Source organism: Lepus europaeus, chromosome 10, assembly GCF_033115175.1.
Source record: "Lepus europaeus isolate LE1 chromosome 10, mLepTim1.pri, whole genome shotgun sequence".
Classification (NCBI taxonomy): domain Eukaryota; kingdom Metazoa; phylum Chordata; class Mammalia; order Lagomorpha; family Leporidae; genus Lepus; species Lepus europaeus.
The window spans coordinates 2,831,137-2,851,509 of record NC_084836.1 but is presented as its reverse complement, the minus strand read 5'-3'; the positions used below and the strand labels follow the sequence as shown (position 1 = coordinate 2,851,509).

The following is a 20,373-nucleotide window of genomic DNA, read 5'->3' as shown; positions in this document are numbered from 1 at the left end:
GTATGGGTGCCAGTTTGAGTCCCAGCTCTCTTCTGATCCAGCTCTCTGCTATGGCCTGGGAAAGCAGTAGAAGATGGCCTAAATGCTTGGGCCCCTGCACTTGCGTGGGAGACCTGGAAGAAGCTCATGGCTCCTGGCTTCAGATTGCTTCAGGTCTGGCCTTTGTGGCCATTTGCGGAATAAACCAACAGAATGGAGGATCTCTTTCTCTCTCTCTTGCTATACCTCTTTCTGTATTTCTGTCTTTCAAATAAAGAAAATAAATCTTAAAAAGAAGAAAAAAAGTAAAATAATGATTGATAGGCTTAGGTTTATGTCTACTGCTTACTGCTTGATTTTTTAAATTTTAATTTTAATTTCTTATTTTTTAAAGGTTTATTTATTTGAAAGGCAAAGAGAGCTCTTCCATCTGCTGTTTCAGCCCCCAAATGGCTGCAATGACTGGAGAAAGGCCTGGCCAAAGCCAGAAGCCAGGAGTTTCTTCCAGGTACTCCAGATGGGCACAGGGACCCAAGGACTAGGGCCATCTTCCTTTGCTTTCCCAACCACAATAACAGGGAGCTGAATCTGAAGTGGAGCAGCCAGGCCTTGAAGCAGCACCAGTATAGGATGCTGGGGCTGCAGGTCGGGGCTTAACCCACTGCACCACTGTGCTAGCCCCTAGTTGTTTTCTTCCTACCTTCCTTTCTTTCTTTCAGATTTATTTATTTGAGGGGCAGAATTACAGACAAAGGAATAGACAGAGAGGTCTTACATCTCTGGTTAATTCCTCAAATAGCCACACGACCAGAGCTGGGCAGATCTGAAGCCAGGATCCAGTAGTTTCTTCCAGGTCTCCCACATGGGTGCAGAATCCCATGCTCTTCGGCCATCTTCCCCTGCTTTTCCATGCCATTAGTAGGGAGCATGGTCTGAAGTGGAGCAACCGGGGCTTGAATTGGCGCCCATATGGGAGGCTGGTGCCTTAGACAGAGGCTTAACCTACTAAGCCACAGGGCTGGCCCCCTGTTTTCTCATTTTCACCACTAATTTTCTTTACTTTCATCCTCCCATTAATTCATTTAGTGTCAGCCATTCCACATTTTTTTAAATTTGTTTATTTGAAATTCAGAGTTATAAGGGGAGTGGGAGAGACAGAGGAGAGAGAGAGAGACTTAGATCTCTCTCTCTTAAGATCTTCACCAAGATGGCTGCAATTGCCGGGGCTGTGCCAGGCCAAAGCCAAGAGCTTGTTCCAGGTCTCCCGTGTGGGTGGCAGGGGTCCAAGCACTTGGGCCATCTTCCACTGCTTTTCCCAGGCCATTAGCAGGGAACTGGATCAGAAGTGGAATGGCCAGGACTCGAACCATTTGCCCATAGGGGATGCTGGTGTCGCGGGAGGAGACTTAAACCACTGGGCCACAATGCTGGACCCCATACATTTCACTATTCTCTCTCGTGTGGTGGGAAGCCTTCGGGGGCTTTGAGCAGGGAGACGGCCTGATCTGATTTTCATTTGACAAGCATGATACTGCCCTGTGGGAAGCAGGGTACAGGTGAGCAGTTAGGAGGGTCCAGAGAAATAGAGGGGACAGGCCATGGTGCTGGCAGAACATGAGCTGGAATTGACTCTGTTTGAGTTTGTGACCCTGTCCCCAGTGTGGAATAAAACTGAGGACAAGGTTTAAGGGTAAAGGAAAGAGAATGTTGAAACTACTAATAGCTGAGGGGGTGGCAGATGGACATGCTAAGGACTGCCACCCTCCTTAGTGAGGATGGTCTGGGATTTCACTGAAGTGGTACGGAGGTCCTAGATTCACAGCACATGCAGGAGGAGTGGCCAAGCTACAGGGTAGCTAGGGTGGGGGCCCAAACCGTTCAGCCAAGTGCTGAGCTTGCCATGGGATTGCCGCTCGGACCTTGAGGTCTGCCTGTAGGGGATTCACCCTGTTTCAATCAGGTGGGTCTGTTCTGGCCGCTATGAGAGGCCCAGGAGAGAGCTGAAGCATTCCCGTGGCCTGGGTAAAGACTTGGGTTGGGGTTGTCAGAAGTCGGATGGGGAGGGGGCCCTGATGGAGGTGTGGGCTCCTGAGTCTTCCAGGACATAAAGGACAAGCCAGGGTGGAGACACAGGAGGGGCATGGGGTGGGAGGGTGGGGTGGCCTGCCATGCAAGAGAAGGTGTTCAGAGAAGGCCTGGCCAGCTCTGTCAGCTGCGGCTGAGGTAGTGGGGGTGCCGGGGGAGAGGCAGCTGCTGAGTTTGGGAACAGAGAGGTCTTCAGTGTCCTGGAGAAGAGCAGCATCAGTTGCTGGGTGTGGACAGGTTTGAGTGGAGGGGGCAGAGGGGGACAGGAGGGAGAAAGGACATGGGGACAGCATCGTCCAACTCCCCGGGTGAGTTCTGTGCTTCAGTGGGCAAAAGCCAAAGGACAAGGGGGATGAAGGCTACGTCTGCTTGATTGTGAAATGCCTAAAATGTGTAAAAAGAGATCCAACTCAGCTACACAAGCCCAGCAGCTCCAATGCAGTTGAAAGCCCCGAGTCCCGTCAGGAGAACCTCCCCTACCCTCACCCCCAGCCCGCCTCCCCGTGAAGCCATTAACTCAGCCGCGGGGTTTATTTTTCCCTTGCATTTCCTCACCACATTACTGAAGTCCCATAATGCCATGATATTACACTTGTCTATGCTTCCATCTTTACAGCCACGGTTTCCTACACTAGAACTTGCCCATGCTACTGATGTTTGCAAGGTTGTTGTTTCTATTTTTCTCCTGTTAGTTTTCCAAGCACCCTGCTGCTCGCTCCCTCCTGGATCTCGAATCTGAAGACAGAGAGTGGACATCGTCCCTCCCCGCCCCCTGCCTGCTCACATTCCCGGGAGAGGCTGGTTCTTTAGCAGCCCTTGGATAAAAAGTGCGCTTTTTGTTCTTCAACTTAAAAATGACTTTTTCTCTTTCTTTTTTTCTTCCCAATGATGAAGATGTTAGGGTCCATGTAGCGGTCAAGCTCTGCTGGCCTTCTCATTGACTTCTGCCCCCTCGGCTCTGGCCCTGCCCTCTCCCCAGCCACCTCTGACTCCCAGGGTACAAGTGAATGGGCAAGAGGGAAAGGCAGGACACTCCTTCCTGGTGCCCTCTGGTTGTTTGCACTGGGAAGCTAAGCTGACTCTTCCTTGGGGCCCACTCTGAGGGTCTCACTGAGAGCCTCACCTATGGTCCATCACTTAGACGTCCTTAGCCCTGGGTTTGCAGATCCTTTAGTCCACGTCCCAAAGCTCACCACCCTGCAGAACACCCTGAACTGGTCCTAGGCCAAAGGGAACACAGGTGCCCTTTGCTCTGGGCAGCTGAGGGTGTGGCCTTCCACACCCAGCCTGGCTCCCGCTAGTATCTCAGGGCCATGCCACCAGGGCACACCAGCTTCTGGGCCAAGGCCTTGCAGGGGCACAAGTCCAGGCCTACCAAGAAGGCTTTGCTTCTCAGCAGGGAGAGGGGAAGGAAAGGCAAAGTGCTATATGGCTCCTGGCAGCTCCCTCAAAGCGACTCTCCCTGCCAGGCAGCACCTGCCAGGGTAACCTCACCCCTTACCGGGCATGGGGAAGGCTTCCTTTCACCTACAGTTTTGTTCTTGGCCTTTTGGGTCTTCTCGGCCCTGCAGAAGTGGGATGTCAGAGACTTGGCAGCTGCCATCTTCACTATGCCTGCCAGAGACCACCAGTGCTTCCCAAAGTGGTGGCTCTGGTTTATACTGGGCAGGGGGGAGTGTGGGGCCAGGGAGAGCAGTGAGGCACTTTCCTCAAGTGCAGAATTGGGGAGCAGGCAACAAAAACTCATTTAGTATTTTTTGTTGACAAATTTAACTACTTAGACGTGTACAGCACAGTGGTGTTAAGTATATCCATAATATGTGGCCACCATCACATCTATCTAGTTCTTAAAAAAAATAGATGTGAGGCTGGTGCTGTGCCACAGCAGGTTAACGCCCTGGCCTGAAGCACTGGCATCCCATATGTGCACTGGTTCGAGACATGGCTACTCCACTTCCAATGCAGCTCTCTGCTGTGGCCTGGGAAAGCAGTGGAAGATGGCCCAAGTCCTTGGGCCCCTGCACCCACGTGGGAGACCTGGAGGAAGCTCCTGGCTCTTGGCTTTGGATCGGCGCAGCTCCAGCCTTTGCGGCCAACTGGGGAGTGAACCATAGCATGGAAGACCTCTCTCTCTGCCTCTCCTCTCTCTGTGTAACACTTTCAAATAAACAAAATAAATATTTTTTAAAAAATAGATGTATCTATTTGAAAGGCAGGGGAGAGAGAGACCATCACACTGCTGATTCCCTCCTCAATTCTGCAATAGCCATGGGTGTCACATGAAGCCAGGAGCCTGCAACTCCACCTGGTCACCCACAGGGACCGGGGAGGCTAAGGTAGCCAGGAGTCGACCCAACACTCCGATATGGGATGCGGGTGTCCCAAGCGGTGGCTCACTCTGCTGTGCCACCACACTGAAGCTCTATCTGGTTGTAAACCATTTTCATCATCGCAGAAGGAAACCCCACGCCCGCCAGCATCTCCCCCCACCACCGAGCCCAGCCCTGGCTCTCAGCCTACTGTCTGTGCTATGGGCTACTTGGTATGGTTCACGTAAATGCAGGCACACAGCAGGTGGCCCTTTGAAACTGGCTGCCTTTAACAGCGATATGGACAGACCCACAAAGCACAACACAGAACGAGTTCCTCTGTCGGTCCCAGTCGCTGGCCCAGCTTAGTCGGGCCGGCTGTCGCCGTGGTGCTGAGTTGTAGAGTTGGGGATACGTCCTGGATGCAAATCTTGCTGCCGTTCTGCACCTTTTCTTCTCACTTTGCTGACAGCGCCCTGGGAGGAAGCAAGGCTTAAAATCTGATGAAGTCCGTCTGCTCCTTCTGTCGTCGCTCATCCTCTAGGTGTGACGTCTGAGGATCCACAGCCACACTCAAGATCAGGAAGGTGCGCTCCTGTTTCCTTGTAAGGAGTTTAGAATTTCAGGCCAACAGGAAGGTTTTAGCGCAGTATTTCTGAGAGTGGAAACTAACCCAAGAAGTCCATCAGCAACAGGACGTCCAGCTGCACACAGCACCCCACGCTCGCACTCCTCACTGGACTGCTGCTCGCGGGGGAGGGGGTGTGCATTAAACTGGGGGAGCAAAGGGCCAGGGGCAGAGGGGAAGAGGTCTAGGACCCCCTTTACTCTCAAGGAACTCCGACTGCAGCCACCTCCCCCGAGGGCCCCCAGCAGAGGGGAGTCTGCCAGTAGGACTGCGGAAGGTCCAAGTCCAACGGGGGAGGCAGGGCTGGCTTGAACAGCGCCTCTCACCAAAGTTTGCCTAAGGAACCCCTCCCACCTTCTGGTAGCCTCCGGCCGGACCCGCCCAGACGTACTGACCCCGCCCCCTCCGCGCTCCGCCCCCTCCCAGAAAGGCCGCGGCGGCGCCTGTAGCCTGAGCCAGTGCAGCATGGCCGCGTCCTCGCAGCTGCGCGATTGCCAGGTACGCAGAAGCCTCCCGCAGTCGGGTGTCCCTGATTTCTCACTGAGCCAGGGTGGCCCGGCGTCGGGTGATGTGAATTCGAGCTTGAGAGTGACCCGAGGTCAAGCCGCGCCGGCGCCGGCCGGCGGATCCTGTGGGGCCTGGCAGCGACCCTGGGCGCCAGCACGGGCTGCACCCAGGAAGGGAGGAAGGGACCGCACCGAGGGAGACCCCGGGCGGCTCTCGGACTTGGGGAAGACCCCAGTACCTGGGCGCGACCGGGTACAGAGGGGACAACCAGTGACAGGGAGGGTCTCTTTCAGCTCCGCCCAGGGCAGGAGCCTGAGCCCACCCTGCAGATGAGCAAGATTGAGGTCAGAGGGCACAGGCAGCTGGCCCACAGCCACCCAAGTCCCATGCTGGGCCCTCTGGACAGGCTAAAGGGCATTCCCTCTGCCCAGGGAGTCTCTGGACTGTGTGCCCCTGGCCGACACTGCCCTTCCTGTGACCGGGTCTGACCACCTTGAGGCCTGAGGCTCTGCCTCAGTGGAGAATCCAGGGATGGAGTTGGTGACGGCAGTAGTGTGCACCCCGCCAGCCCAGCCGGCTGGACCAGCGCCCCTCCAAGTTGCACTTTAGCACCAGACTCCTCTTCTGCCTGGACAGCACCTCCCAAACCCTGGTGATCAGGACTCCCAGGCCGGCATGTCCAGGTCCCTCCATTGGGTCCCCCTGGGCCTGTGCTACAGAGGGGCAGTGCTACAGGAGCCTGAGAGGCAGCGTCTTGCCCGAGGGCACACAGCTGTTCCCCGGATACTGGTGGGTGTGAGTCAGGGTCAGTATCCATCCCATCCCAAGCACAGAGCTGAGTTTCATGGTCTCACGGAAGCCTGGCCCTGCACCACTGCTAGGCGTTTGGAGGTCTGCAGGGGGCGCAGGGGCTGGGGCTCCTTGTGTCCAAGACTGAAGCCGGGCCGCCCCCTCCTTGTGCATAGGCCTGGAAGGATGCCGGGCTGCCGCTCTCCACCACAAGCAACGAAGCCTGCAAGCTGTTTGATGCCACTCTGACGCAGGTACGCCCCCCTGGAGAAACGCTTGCCCTCCGTGAAGGTTCTGGGGAGGTTTTCTGACTTGGTGATTGCTTTGTAAGTTGCGCTCTAGCAACAGAATGCCAGCCCACCCCCATCCCCCTGCACTCACCCTCCTTTCCCAGGACCCCAGAGGTGGGTGGGCAGCAGTGGGCCGGTTGGGGGTGGCTTGGAGGGCTCTGGGCCCCCACAGGCTCCCATGAGTGCCTACTGAGGGTTTCATGTGGGCTCTGCCATTTAGATTTGGGGCTCACCTGTGGGACGCTGTCTCACCTGTGGCCAGGCCGGCCCCTCGTCACATTCCTGGCTTTTCTGCATGACTGAAGGATCCTCTGGTTTAGAGCTAGTAGGGGGTCTCAGAGTAAGGACTAACTGGATTGATTGACAGATGGGGACACAGAGACTCAGAGTTGAACTTCATTGAGTTTGATTTGTCCAGTGAGATGAGGCAGAACCAGGATGCACCTGGGTCTGAACAGGCCAGGGCAGTGACCACAGCTGGCCTTTGCGTGAGCAGTGAGACCACTACATGCTGACCCCATCTGTAGAACATGAGGGCTCAGAAGTTTCTAGAAGCATACGGGTGATGCAGTGTCGTCAGCCAGGCCACTGCTGTGTTCTGCCTGTTTAGACTGTTTAACGACATCACCCCACCCCACCTGCCTGCACTCAGTGTTGTAGAAAGGTGAACGTGCAGATCCGTGGACGACTGTGGCCCCTTGTATTTCAGTATGTAACGTGGACCAATGACAAGAGTCTTGGCGGCATCGAGGGCTGCCTGGCGCGGCTCAGAGCAGCAGATCCGAACTTCGGTGAGCAACACTTCCCCTGGGCTGAGGGCCCGGCTTCCAGGACGCAGCCCCTCTCGCATTCCCTGACTGCAGGGACCCAGGCGGCTGGGGATGGGGGGTCGACCTGGCCACTTTATGCACAGAGGGAGGAAGACCACGCCTCCGGTGTGTTTGAGATAACAGTTGCTCCTGATTGGTGGTGACCTCTACAGAGGTGGTTTTCGACTGTTTGCTCTAAATGCTGTCTCTTCTGCATGGAAGGAGCTGATCCCTTTTCTCAGACGAGGAAACCGTGGGTCATGAGGGCAAGACAGTTCCAAAGCCACCACACTGGCAGAGGGGCTGGCACTGGGCAAGGTGAACCAGTCCAAGTTGTGGATCCCTGGAACACAGGAAGTTTGAACTGTAGCCATGGACCGAGGAGAGCTGAACCAAGCCTGCGGGGAGTGGGGAGAGCCCGCAGCTCTTTGAGCAGACCTGGAGCCCCTGTCAGCAGCAGCAGCCAGGAGCAGGTGTTGTGGCACAGTGGGCTAGGCCGCCACGGATGCCCACGGGCCATCCTGGCGACTCTGCACTCTGCTAATGCGTCTGGGATGCAGCATGTGATGGCTCAGTACTTCGATCCCTGCCCCCACGCGGGAGACCTGGATGGAGTTCCTGGCTGCTTGCTTTGGCTGGGTCCTGTGCTGGCTGCTGTGGCCATTTGTGGAGTGAACCAGTGGATGGAAGTTGTCTCCTGCTCTCTATCACTCCTCTCTCTCTGCCAGGCTTTGTAATAAGGAAATCAATCTTTAACAGAAAAGAAAGCAGCAGCACCGCAGGGCCCACCTGGGGGTCACAGTACCATAGTACCGTGGCTGAGTCCCTCCCTTTCTCCAGCTGGGTGCTGGGAAGCCCAGGTTAGCCCTGGGGGCTGCTGCAGGGTCCTGGGCCTGCCCTTCCCCCACCCCTGATCTCTGCATGGGAGAGCAGCCAGACAGGATGGAGGTGGCGTCTGTGGGCATGGACCGCCTTGGAACAGCTGCTGATCAGCATGCACTGAGCTCACTCCGGGAGGTTGTGCGGGGTCATAGTACCGATCATAGCCACGGGCCGAACCCGGAGAATTGGGGGCGGTGCTTTAGACATTGCCTTTCCCCAGAATGCATGCATTAGACAAGTACGTGTGGATGCTTCAGGATGGTCGAACCCAGCACTGCACTGGGAGGGTCAACTGGGCTGTGGCTGTGGGCTGCTGACAGAGGCCCAACACTCTGCCTGCCTGCTGCCTGGCATTCACCCGCTAGCACTCTGGGTGAGGTCTGGGCTGGGCTGGGCGAGCCAAAGCGTCTGAATCCCCAACTGTGTCCATCCTATTGCCAGCTATGGGCCATGCCATCTCTGCTGGCCTCAGGCTGATTGGCACCGGAAGCTCCAGGCAGCTGGACAAAGAGCTGGACCTGGCCGTGAAGACCATGGTGGACGTGTCGAAAGCGCAGGCCCTGACCCAGCGGGAGCAGCTGCACGTGTCTGCCGTGGAGACATTTGCCAACGGGTGAGGGGCCTCTGAGGGCTGTGTGTCTGTGATCGGTGATCCGGGGCTGGGCTGGGGGTGCCTCAGGCTGTCCCCATGCGGCCCCAGGGGAATCCTCAGCCCAGCTCATGAGAGCACCTGGGTCAGGGCTGCGTCCCGCCTGTGCAGTCGATGCCTGACGAGCAAGGGCTGGGCTGAAATTCCCAATGTAGTGTCCCAGTCACTCGTTTTGTTTCATGACCTCAATCAGGTATTAGTTTCGTTACTGAAATAATGGAACCGCACGGTAGAAATGTCCACAAGAGGGCAGGAAGCATCTGTGCATGTGCTCCTGGTTCCCACACACCCCTGGGCGCGCTGCTGCTGCCTTCCAGATTCCTGTCCCTGCCAACCACTGACCCTCACTCCCCGGGAACGGCAGTGCCTGTGCCTACTCAGCAGGTGTGACGCCCTGGTGACCCTGCAGGAGCTCAGGGGTGCTGAGCCCGACGCGGGGACATCTCGCGGGGTCTGCTCAGTGAGTCCACACAGGGTGATTCCAGCCCAGACTCCCTGCAGCTGACTGCTGGTCACACGTGAAATTGTCTCTGACAACTTATTGAGACTGTTTGTTTCCTTTAACCAGGCAGGAAGATTCCTCACTGGGTTTTCAATGTCCTGAGCCACTTTCTAGCTTAGAAGCTGTTATTTTTAAGCCAATCAGTGCAGTCTATGACGTGGAATGTGTTTTATGCTTGGGGGTGGAGGCTTTGTGTTCAGTGGTGCTGAGAGCTCCTCTTGGCTTCCAGGAACTTCCCGAAGGCCTGTGCCCTATGGGAACAGATTCTCCAGGACCACCCGACGGATATGTTGGCCCTAAAATTCTCCCATGATACCTATTTTTACCTGGGCTACCAAGATCAGATGCGAGATTCCGTTGCTCGAATTTACCCCTTCTGGTCACCAGATGTCCCCCTGAGCAGGTATGTGCGGTGGAAACCGCGTCATTGCCTTCCATTAATCCCTCCCTGCAACAATGGTGGCAGCTTGTCGGCCTTGCCGCGCCTTCGTGAGGCCACTGTTGCTCCTCTCCGCTGCTTTGCCGCTCAAGGCCTCACTGGATGTCCACCTGATCCTGAGAATGAACTCACACCTTCTGTATCAGGATGCACTGACGTACATCCCAGAATTCATGCAGCATTCTCACCCATGCTGCACTTCCACCTTAGCAGGGCTGAGGGTCTGGGACCGCATCCTTGTCGCCCTCCTGGGTCCCAGCTGTGGAAGCCACTGCCCTCTGCACACCCCAGTCCCTAAGGGAAGAGAGCTCTCCAGGGGGTTCCCCATGGCAGTTAAGTACCCAGAACGAGAGAACCGATGGCTCTTGTCTTTGGCCACAACTGGTCACGGGACCAGGGCCTCCCACAGGAGACCAGGAAGCACAGTCCTGCTGATGCTTGGGGAAAGGAGGAGGCTGGGTTGTCCCTGCACAACCAGCACACGCGAGCCACTCCCTCACATCTTGATCACAGGAAGGTTGTGAGCTCAAGCAGGTTAAAGAGTCTGTGTTGGGGCTCCCCCTAGAAGCTGGATCAGCTGGACATGGAGGAGAGGGGCTGAAAGATTGTTATGACTTGAGGCCAGCGCCGTGGCTCACTTGGCTAATCCTCCACCTGTGGCGCCGGCACACCGGGTTCTAGTCCCAGTCGGGGCGCAGGATTCTGTGCCGGTTGCCCCTCTTCCAGTCCAGCTCTCTACTGCGGCCCGGGAAAGCAGTGGAGGATGGCCCAAGTGTTTGGGCCCTGAACCCACATGGGAGACCAGGAGAAGCACTTGGCTCCTGGCTTCGGATCAGCTCAGTGTGCTGGCCGCAGCATGCTGGCCCCAGCGGCCGCTGGAGGGTGAACCAACGGAAAAAGGAAGACCTTTCTCTCTGTCTCTCTCTCTCACTGTCCACGCTGCCTGTCAAAAAAAAAAAAAAAAAAAAAAAAAAAAAAAAAAAAAGATTGTTATGACTTGAGAGGCAGAGAGAGACACAGGCCAAGATTTCCACTTGCCGGTTCACTCCCCAAGTGCCCCAAAGGCCAGGGCTGGAACAGAGCTAAATCCAGCAGCTGTGGACTCCAGGTCTCCCGCCTGGGTGGAGGGGACCTCCCAACTTGAGCCATCACCTGGTGCCTCCCCGTGCACATATGCAGGAAGCTGGAGTCAGGAGTGGAGCTGGGACTCAAACCAGGCACGGAGACGTGGACACGTGTGTCTTCCCTGTGGCTAACGCCAGCCCCTGAACGATTTATTGTACAGACTCATGTGATCTTGGGGCTGACAAGTTAGCCCTCTGGAGTGCAGGCGGCGGGAGTGCATTTCCTATGGGGGCTGGCAGGAGAGACTTTTCTGTTTTCTAAGATTCATTTTGTTTTTTTTTTTAAAGAGATTTATTTATTTAAAATTTATTTACAGAGAGAGGCAGAGCCAGAGAGAGAGAGAGAGAGAGGTCTTTCATCCACTGCTTCACTCTGAATGACCGCAATGGTCAGAGCTGAGCTGATTAGGAGCAAGGAGCTGCTTCTGGTCAGCAGCTTCTTCCCAGTCTCCCACGCAGGTGCAGTGACCGAGGACTTGGGTCAGCTTCCACTGCTTTCCCAGGCTATAGCAGAAGCCGGATCAGAAGTAGAGCAGCTGGGACTTGAACTGGCACCCATATGGGATGCCAACGCTGCAGACCAGGGCTTTAACCCGCAGCACCACAGTGCCGGCCCCCTGAGAGGAGAGACTTGTATCTGGAGGCAGAATCCTGGTTTCTGGAGCCCTCAGTCTGTCTACAGATGGGGTGAGGACCCCCCACACTGTGGAGAGAAGCCACTTTAACAAAAGAACACTGATTTCAATGTCAGCCCCTCGAACAACTTACTGCCTCAGCCACACCTGACTGGTGTTTGGACAGAAATCTGAGTTCTGTGGTCCAGCCTAGTGGACATAGGAACTTGACCACCACAGGGACTTTTGGGACCTGATACACAGTAAGCACTTAATAAATAACCCAGAAAGCGCTCAGTGAATGACCTCACAGAGCTTACATAGTTACCATACAGTTAGCCATCTGGAGGGGACAGTTCTAGAATATGCTTCTGTGAACGGCGAGTCGGATCTGTATCTCGCACGGGAGCAGAGATAACATCCAGCATGCAGACGCCAGAGTCAGTCTTGTTTCCCCTTGGCCGGAAAGCCACGGGCGGGCAGGACGCCTCTATCCTGTGTGAGCACTGGGGGTCCCGGCTGTCAGTGTGACGGGTGAGATGGGGGTGTGCATTTCCTGAGCAAGGGAAGTCAGACCCATCCTGGCTGGGCCCGTGAGAGTGAAGTAGACAGGGTCCCGGCCCCAGGTCCCCTGGCCTGGGGAGGAGCCTGGCTGTGCAGCTGGGCAGAGGCTGGGCGCTGAGCTGCAGAAGCAAAGGAGGAGCCACAGACAGACCCCAGCCAGGAGAGCTTCCCAGGGAGCAGTCCTCGGCTGTTCCACCATGGGGGCTTCACCAGATGGGGCAGGGGTGGGGTGGAGGGAGACCCTGTGCTGTGACTAGGGGGTGGGAGGGCACTAATCCAGGCGGGCCCTGCTCTGTTATGGTTCTGATGAAGAACCTCATTATCCCCTCAGCAGTGGGATCCTGGAGAGCTGAGACGCAGCTGTGATGGCGTCCACAGCGTGGCACTCGGAGCAGATGGGGTGCACCTGCCTGTGTGCTGCAGGCCAACGCACTCCCCATGCTCATGGGGGGCCTGACGTCCTCTAGCAGCTCCTGCTGTTGGCTGGGTCCCTGGAGTGCTTGGGCTTGTGGCTGTCCCCACAGATTTTTTTTTTTTTTTGACAGAGTTACAGTGAAAGAGAGAGACAGAGAGAAAGGTCTTCCCTCCATTGGTTCACACCCCAAATGGCTGCCACGGCCGGTGCTATGCAGATACGAAGCCAGGAGCCAGGAGCCTCCTCCTGGTCTCCCATGCAGGTGCAGGGACCCAAGCACTTGGGTCGTCTTCCAGTTGCCTTCCCAGGCCACAGCAGAAAGCTAGACTAGAAAAGGAGCAACCAGGACTAGAACTGGTGCCTATATGCAATGCCGGCACCACGGGCAGAGGATTAACCAAGTGAGCCACGGCGCCAGCCCCTGTCCCCACTGATTTTGCTTCCTCACTGCCGTCTTCCTTCTCTGTGCTCTCATGGCCTCTTTAGGACACAGTCACGGACTGGGGCCGCCCCAGTCCAGTGTGCCCTCATCTTAACATGGCAGATTCTGCAAAGCCTGAGTCTAACAGGGTCCTGTCATGGTCCCTGGGAGTTGGGACATCGGCCTATGTACTGGAGGGCACAGAGCAGTGCTCCCCGCCTGTCCTATTGTATTTTGAGGTGACTTGTTTTCTCTGTCTTTAGCTATGTGAAAGGCATCTATTCTTTTGGACTGATGGAAACCAACTTCTATGATCGGGCGGAAAAGCTTGCCAAAGAGGTAAGTAGGCAACTGTTTCAAGAAAGCACTGGCCTTGAGAGAGTGGCCATATAGGGGGCCACCCGCTGGTTGACCCTGACCTGTCCCCTGAAGGTCCCCAAGCATAGGGCTCGCTGCAGTGCCAGTAGCTGCCCCAGGCAGAAAGCTGACCCCTGCCTCCCTGTGCCTCTGTGGCCTCAGAGCCACGCCCCTTGGCCAGCCACAGCCCAGGCCTACAGTAGAGGGGCTGAAGGTGGGAGGCTTTGCTCAGCCCCTGGCTCAGGGTTGCACTCGGGGCTTCTGTGCTCCCACCAGCTCTGTCGGCTTCCAGGGCCTACGCTCGGCACTGCTGGGACAGTGTGGGGAACGGATGTAAACCTTCCTCCTTGAGCTTCACGTTTCTCAGCATCACTGACTGCACACGAGGCTCAGAGGGCTGCACAGAGGTCGGGGACGGAGGCTGATGCCCGCTGGGCCTGAACTGGGGGTCTTGTTGCTTCCTGCATGGTTTGGACCCTCCTCCACCACACACACCTTTTCCAAAGATTGATTTATTTGATAGGCAGAGCAACAGAGAAACAAAGACGGAGTTGGAGAGGGACAGGGACAGGGCCTGGGAGAGGGGAAAGAGATCTCCTCCATCTGCTGGCTCACTCCCCAAAGCCAGCAGCAGCTGGGGCTAGGCCAGGCCAAAGCCAGAAGCCAGGAACTCTATGCGGGTCTTCCAGGAGGGTGGCAGGGGTCAAGTACTTGTCCATCGTCTGTGCCCTCCCAAGTGCATGTGGAAGGAGAGGAAGCAGAACAGCCAGGACAATGTGGGATGCTGGCGCTGTAGCCAGGGCTTCACTCACCTCTCCACAGAGCTGCCCCGAGCCCTGCCCTAGAGCATCCCCCAGGTCAGGGTGCTCACCTGTGGTCCAGCAGGCAGGACAATGTGGCATCCACTGGGCGTTTCCCAGCAGCCCTCGGTCTCGGACTGCGGCCCCCACCTGTGGCATGAGGGCTGGCACCACGTACGGTGGATGCTGCTCTGTGCATGGGCCCAGAACAAGTGACAGGCTGCAGCCTGCACCTCGTCCTCTCTGCCCTCCTCAGAGGAGTGGACACTGAGGCCCAGGGGGCAGCTGCTGCTCTTGGTTCAGGCTGGGGTCTCCAAATGCACCTGCTGTCACTCACACTCTGTCTATGTGATGCCTTTCTCCCATTGCTCAGAGAGGCCAAGGCCACAAGGTCAGAGGTGAGCCAGATTCTCTAAGGCCTCCTGACCAGACAGGGACCTTGAAGCTGCCAAGACCAGACCCAGCCTCCCTGTGACAAGGTCAGGACTCTTACCCTGTTGTCGCCCTGGTGTTCCTCAGCACCCCTAGTAGATAGCACCCCTGGAGGTCTTCGCATCACAGAATCAGAGCCCAGGCTGGAGATCAGGGCCACAGCTCCTTTGTCTGCAAGTCAAGTCAGAGGTCAAGGACTGGAGTGGCTTCCTGGTGATTTTACTTCCAAGACATGGGTGACCAGGCACTACCCTCCCAGAGTAGACCCAGGAAGGCCCCTCAGGGTCTCAGCAGCCAGTCCCTCCTGTTATGTGGTATCCGCCTGAGCACCTGGGGGCGGGCAGGATAGTCAGAGAGCGTGGACAAGGGTGGCCGTGGTACACCGGATGTGGCAGGTCCCTCCAGAGGGCAGCCACAAGGTAGACGGAGGCTACACAAGTGGCAGGGAGAGGCAGAACAGCCCCCTCGCTGCTCCCTCACTGCCGCCCAACATGGCTCCCCCAGGTGATACCCGTGTGCTAAGGTGGACAAACTGGACAGCGAGGAGCCATGAAGGACTAGAGCAGCCGCACGGGCAGCCATGGGGCCATGTGTCTGCACACCCAGCGGGGCAGTCCCAGGCAGGCTGGCGTTGTGGGGCGGGGGGCGTAATGGGTACTGGCCGGGAAGCTGCAAGCCTGAGAGGCCAGAGCTGGGCAGCTGGGCTGGATCAGCACGTGCTGGGAGGGGGAGCCTAGGGGCCACTTGGGAGGGCTCTAGGCAAGGGAGGGCACTGGTCAGTCCCTGCTCATGTCAGAGCAGGAGTGGGGCAAGCCAGTGGAAGCTGTGAAATGCAGCCTTTCTGGTCTGCCCTGTGTGAGAGTCGTGTGCCCAGCAGGGCCACACCCAGTCTACTCGGACTCAGCCCTCACCCTCTACAGTGTCCGGCACCCAGGGCTCCAGCACAGGGGGTGCCCACGCTCCCCACAGACCCACCTGCTTCCTGTCTGTGTCCTGATGAGCAGGGGCAGGACGCATGGAGGCAGCAGTTGGCAGTACAGGGCAAGCTGCACACCACCTAGCTTGGGGAGTCCGAGACAACAGGCTGGGGGATGGAAGCCCAGGATTTGAGATGGGACCTGGCATGGGCCAGTTCGTGGGACTTCAGTGAGTCTCCGTCTACTTCCCTGTGCTTGGCACCTAGTGGGTGCTTGGTAAACATGAGCTGACCCCGGGAGCAGAGGCGGCATGCTGCTGTGAGGCTAGGTTCACTCGCCGGTCCTGCCTGCCTCTCTGGGCATGTGAGCGGCTGCTAACCTCAACAGCAGTGCTGTCAGCACCAGAAAGCCCCCCGTTGGGTGCCCATCTGTTAGTGGAGAGGCCCCCAGTTGAGGGGCACTGGAAGGTCCCCACCAAGCTCTCCTGGACAGTGTCCACTCTCCATGCAGCCCTGAGTGGAAGTCATCATCGGGCCCCTGCACTGGAGGGAAACTGAGGCCAGATGCAGGAGCCTCAGCGGTATGCAGGAGGCTGTGGGGTCCCGGGATGAGCCCCGGCGTTGGAGACTCTGCTGCATCCCAGCTGTGTACCCTGGGCCAGTCACGCCTCTGCCTCGCGGTGTCCTGTGCTGGTGTGCCCTACACATGCGTACATGGGCTGTCCTGGGGTTGTGATGGTTCCAAGCTGGAGCCCAGGCCTGTGTGAGACGTGCTGCGTCCTGGCCAGGCAGCCTGACTGACCCACGCTGTCTCACCCGCTCGCAGGCTCTGTCTATCACCCCGACGGATGCGTGGTCAGTGCATACCATCGCCCATGTCCACGAGATGAGAGCAGAGGTGCAGCAGGGTCTGGAGTTCATGCAGCACTCAGAGGCTCACTGGAAGGTATGGTTCTCACCCCCCGGCCACCTGCACGGGGAACTCAGTCGGTGTCCTTGAGGCACAGGAGTTCACGCGTGTGCTTGGAAACATTTCTGTCATGCTTCCCATGGCTACGAAGCACCTCTGAACACCTGTTGGTGGAAGTTTCTAGAATTGGTCTTGGCTGTAAAAGGAATACATCATACAATTACCATGAAGACAAGAGCCCCACTGGTGAGACCTATGAGGTCCAGAGCTGGCCCTCCTGCCAGCGTGGAGCCCAGAGGTGGCCTCAGGGTGTCACAGTGTAGCTGAGGGTGTGGACAATGGAGGTGATGGGGCATTGGCCATCTGCAGGGCTGGCATACTCAGCTTGTCTTAGGTTGCGAGGTACTGGGTGCCACCACTGATCAGGTCATAGTCAGTTGCCCCAGCATTGAACACCATAGAAGGGGCCGCCTGAGCAAAGCTCGGGTTTCACCTTAAACCTGTGAGATACTAAGGGCCATTCAAACCCTAAGTCCAGCCCTGTCCACCTTGCTCCTGGGCCTGTTGTCCACATTTTTTGTTCCATCTGGGTACCCCATGGGCCTCACCCTCTCTCTGAATAATGGGTTTATCGTTCCAATTAACATCGTATGTGCAGAAGAGGGAGCCGGTACACCATAACGTCCCTTGTGCTGCCTCTGCTGCAGCCCTGACGCCAGCGCACATCCTCCTGGGTTGACCCAGGCGTCCTAGCTGCCCGCGCCCAGAGCTGGCCCTGCCTGTGGCAGCACGAGACAGCATTGGTTCCTCTGCATCTCCTGGAGCTTCCCTAACTCTCTCGTTCTCTCCCAGGACTCAGACATGCTTGCGTGTCATAATTACTGGCACTGGGCTTTATTCCTGATTGAAAAGGTAGGTGACCCCCTGGGGGAGAGGAGCTGCTCTCCAGCCAACGCCGTCACACCCTGGGTGCCCTCACGGTAGCACAGGTTTCAGGGCCCTGGCACCCATGGCGCCCAGGTTTTTGGTGGGCTTCCAGGCCTGAGTTGCTATCGGCCTTTTCCTCATGTTGGGTCCTCGGAATCACGTCATATATGTGTGGTTTGCGGGGGCCACCGAGACCTGCTACAGTGAACAGCCCAGCCCCCACCCCAGGGATTGGCCCTGCAGGAACCAGGAGACCTCTCAGCAGGAGTGGGCAGGAGCTGCTCCCCCGGGCGCCTTATCCCAGTGATCCCACCAGAGAGTCCCTTTCATAAGGGTGCTTCCCACACTGCTGTTCATGTGAGAAAGCGGGACGCTCGCTAAATATCCACAGACAGAAATCAGTGCCCGGGAGGTGAGGACCTGGCATGACGTGGGACGCGCAGTGTGGAAACGCGGGCAGGAGACTGGAAGGGGAGGCGAGAGCGAGCTCTGCTCAGCCACCTTGGCTGCTCTATCCCAACTGCCTGCGACCTGGGCGTTTGATTCCAGATGACTGAGGATTCTGGGGTATCCGCACATAGGAGGGCATCCTGGTACGTCTTGGGATGGGACTGAGCGCAGCTCCCTGCACAGCTGACACAGGTAGCCTGCGGGGCGTCTTCCCCCTGGTCTGCCCTCTGACTGGGACCTGTCCGCTGAAGTCAGGTGTGGAAGTTTCCACTTGTGGTGTCACATCAGCACTGAACAGGATTGGATTCTGGAGGTCTTGGAGCTGAGAGTTTCAGGTGGGGGTGCCTGACCTGTGTTGACTTTGCCCAGCAAAGACAAGGCCTTCCCAGAGGGGTCCCCTCGCAGCAGCCTGGCCTCCTCTGCCCTCGCCTTCTCTGCACCCCTCAGCAGCGCGTGGCAGCCACGGGCAGAGGTTTTGTTCATTTCTCAGGGCTGCGCTTTGCCTCGTTCATCATGGGAGCTTTGTTTTTAGGGCGACTACGAGGCGGCACTGACGATCTACGACACCCACGTAAGTGTCCCTGGGCCACACCGGGCTCCCCGCCCACACTGACCGTCAGGCTCTCGCAGACCTGTGAGCCGGTCTCTGCCGGCGCAGCCAACACACGGCTGGAGCAGAGCCCCGCATTCTGTGAGGCCTCACGGGCTTGACTGGCCCAGATCGGTCTCGTGCCTCATCGTCCTCGGTGCCCCCACAGGTCTTAAAAATAAAGCCTGGGGCCTCAGCACCAGAGAAAATCAGTGACGTTCTGGAAGCAGTCCTTTGGGGGTTGTTGGGACTTTGTAGGAAGAAATGAAGGCGATGGGGACCTGTGCGGTGAGATGTGGATCTTGGCACCCCCGAGCAAAGCTGAGTCTGGAAGTGTGGCCGGGGGCGGGGTCTCCTACCAGCCTGGTCTGAGGCTTGGTGATGGGTGACGGGCCAGGGCCCAGCACATGCTCCCGGGCACACAGTGGGGGCAGCTTCTCCAGGTCACTTGGTGCCCTCTGTTGCGCCTAGTGCAGTCTGAGCTCTTGGTCACAGTCAGGGTGACAGTCCTGATGGCGGAGGTGGTGGGGACGGTGGGGTGGTGCACTTTTGCTGAGGGTTTGCTCTGGGCAGACCCCATACATAACCCAGGCATGCTCCTAGCTGGCCCTGGGTCCCCAATCAGTCCACCTGCAGAGTATGGCTAGGGTCATGCCTGTCTTCCAGATCCTGCCAAGCCTGCAGGCCAGCGGCACAATGCTGGACGTGGTGGACACCTGCTCCATGCTCTACCGCCTTCAGATGGAAGGTAGCACACCTCTGCCCCTCAGGCTCACTCACCTCCCCTCTACGCAGCGAGTGCACAGTGCTGCCACCCGCCAGCCTGGCTCCGTAGATGCCCTGAGACCAGCAGGTCTGGCAGCCGTGTCTGTTTCTTCCAGTTCCCACTACTCAGCGAGGGGGCCTCAGGCTCCACTCAGGGAGGCCCGGCCACACCATGGCTGCCCACCAGTCCTTGGGGCACAGAGGGCATCTGGCCACCTGTCCTCACAGCCTCCTTTCCCAGAACATGGGGGTGAGTGTCTCAACTCCCTGGGATGGCAGAGTTCTCTGTCACCCCAGCCTGGACGGAGTTGGCCACAGTCCTGGGGGCTGTAGGACGCTTCTGGGCAACCCCCAGCATGCAGGCTGGTACTCTCCCGGCCAGGCTCAGCAGAGTCAATGCTGTACCTGTGCAGGCCTGGGCGAGGCCCTGGGGCAGCAGGACAGTGTGAGGATGAGGGCCTGGGTAGGTTGCTTCAGGAAGGTTCCACGCAGGCTTTGTGGTGGAGATGAAATGTGAGCCCTGAAGGCTGTGTAGGGTGACCAGGCAGAGTGGAGCAGCCTGTCCAAAGCCATAGACTGTTAGGAACAGTGCAGGCTGGCTGGGTGGGCAGGGCAGGTGACGAGCGGGCTTGCAGCCAGGGTGGGGGTGGGGGTGGGGTCCGCTCATGGCTGCTCTGCACAGACTGGAGCAGCCTTTGAGAGGCAGAGGCTCCTTGGGATGTGGAGAGGCTGAGCCCAGGCAGGTGGCGGGGTGGGGTGTGGGCGGGAATGCCAAGGAGGCCCCTGACAGGAGGCCTGGGGCTCATATCCTGCCCGGGCCCCTCCAGAATTGGGTGGTGTGGGCCATGCTGGGGGATTGGTAGAGACTTACTAACCCTGAGACCCTGTCACCCCTGCACCTTTGCTCTTTATGAGGCTGAGACTGAAAAATTCCTGGAACTCTAAGGAGCCTTTGTGCAGGTGTGGAGAGAGGCTGGGCTGCTGGGCGGTAGCCAGGGGTAAGGAGGAGCAGGGTGAGAAGAGCCCCTAGTTTCCCCATGGTGCATCACGGAGACACAAGAATTGTGTCCAAATTCCCAAGGGAGACAGAGCTGATGGCCGTGTTCATGGTCACGTAGGTTCCCGAGTGTGGAAGGATGTGGTGATGTGTTGGCGTCTTAAGCCTGAGGCTGACCCCTGACCAGCAGGGGACAGTACAGACACTCCCCAACAAGGCCAACA

At 57.6% G+C, this 20,373-nt stretch overlaps 1 protein-coding gene across 2 annotated transcripts in view; it reads left to right on the top strand.

Moving 5' to 3' along the window:
* Positions 1 to 20,373, top strand: part of LOC133768259 (tetratricopeptide repeat protein 38) — a 50,875-nt gene that overhangs the window by 25,627 nt on the left and 4,875 nt on the right. For both annotated transcript variants that reach the window (XM_062202671.1, XM_062202672.1), the window contains exons 3-13: positions 4,846 to 4,960; positions 5,366 to 5,499; positions 6,474 to 6,551; positions 7,297 to 7,378; positions 8,720 to 8,891; positions 9,659 to 9,832; positions 13,270 to 13,345; positions 16,338 to 16,457; positions 17,274 to 17,333; positions 18,331 to 18,369; positions 19,054 to 19,135. In XM_062202671.1, coding sequence (XP_062058655.1) covers positions 5,467 to 5,499; positions 6,474 to 6,551; positions 7,297 to 7,378; positions 8,720 to 8,891; positions 9,659 to 9,832; positions 13,270 to 13,345; positions 16,338 to 16,457; positions 17,274 to 17,333; positions 18,331 to 18,369; positions 19,054 to 19,135 — 916 coding nt within the window. In that variant the 5' untranslated portion in view covers positions 4,846 to 4,960; positions 5,366 to 5,466. The remainder of the gene's footprint in view (positions 1 to 4,845; positions 4,961 to 5,365; positions 5,500 to 6,473; positions 6,552 to 7,296; positions 7,379 to 8,719; positions 8,892 to 9,658; positions 9,833 to 13,269; positions 13,346 to 16,337; positions 16,458 to 17,273; positions 17,334 to 18,330; positions 18,370 to 19,053; positions 19,136 to 20,373) is intronic.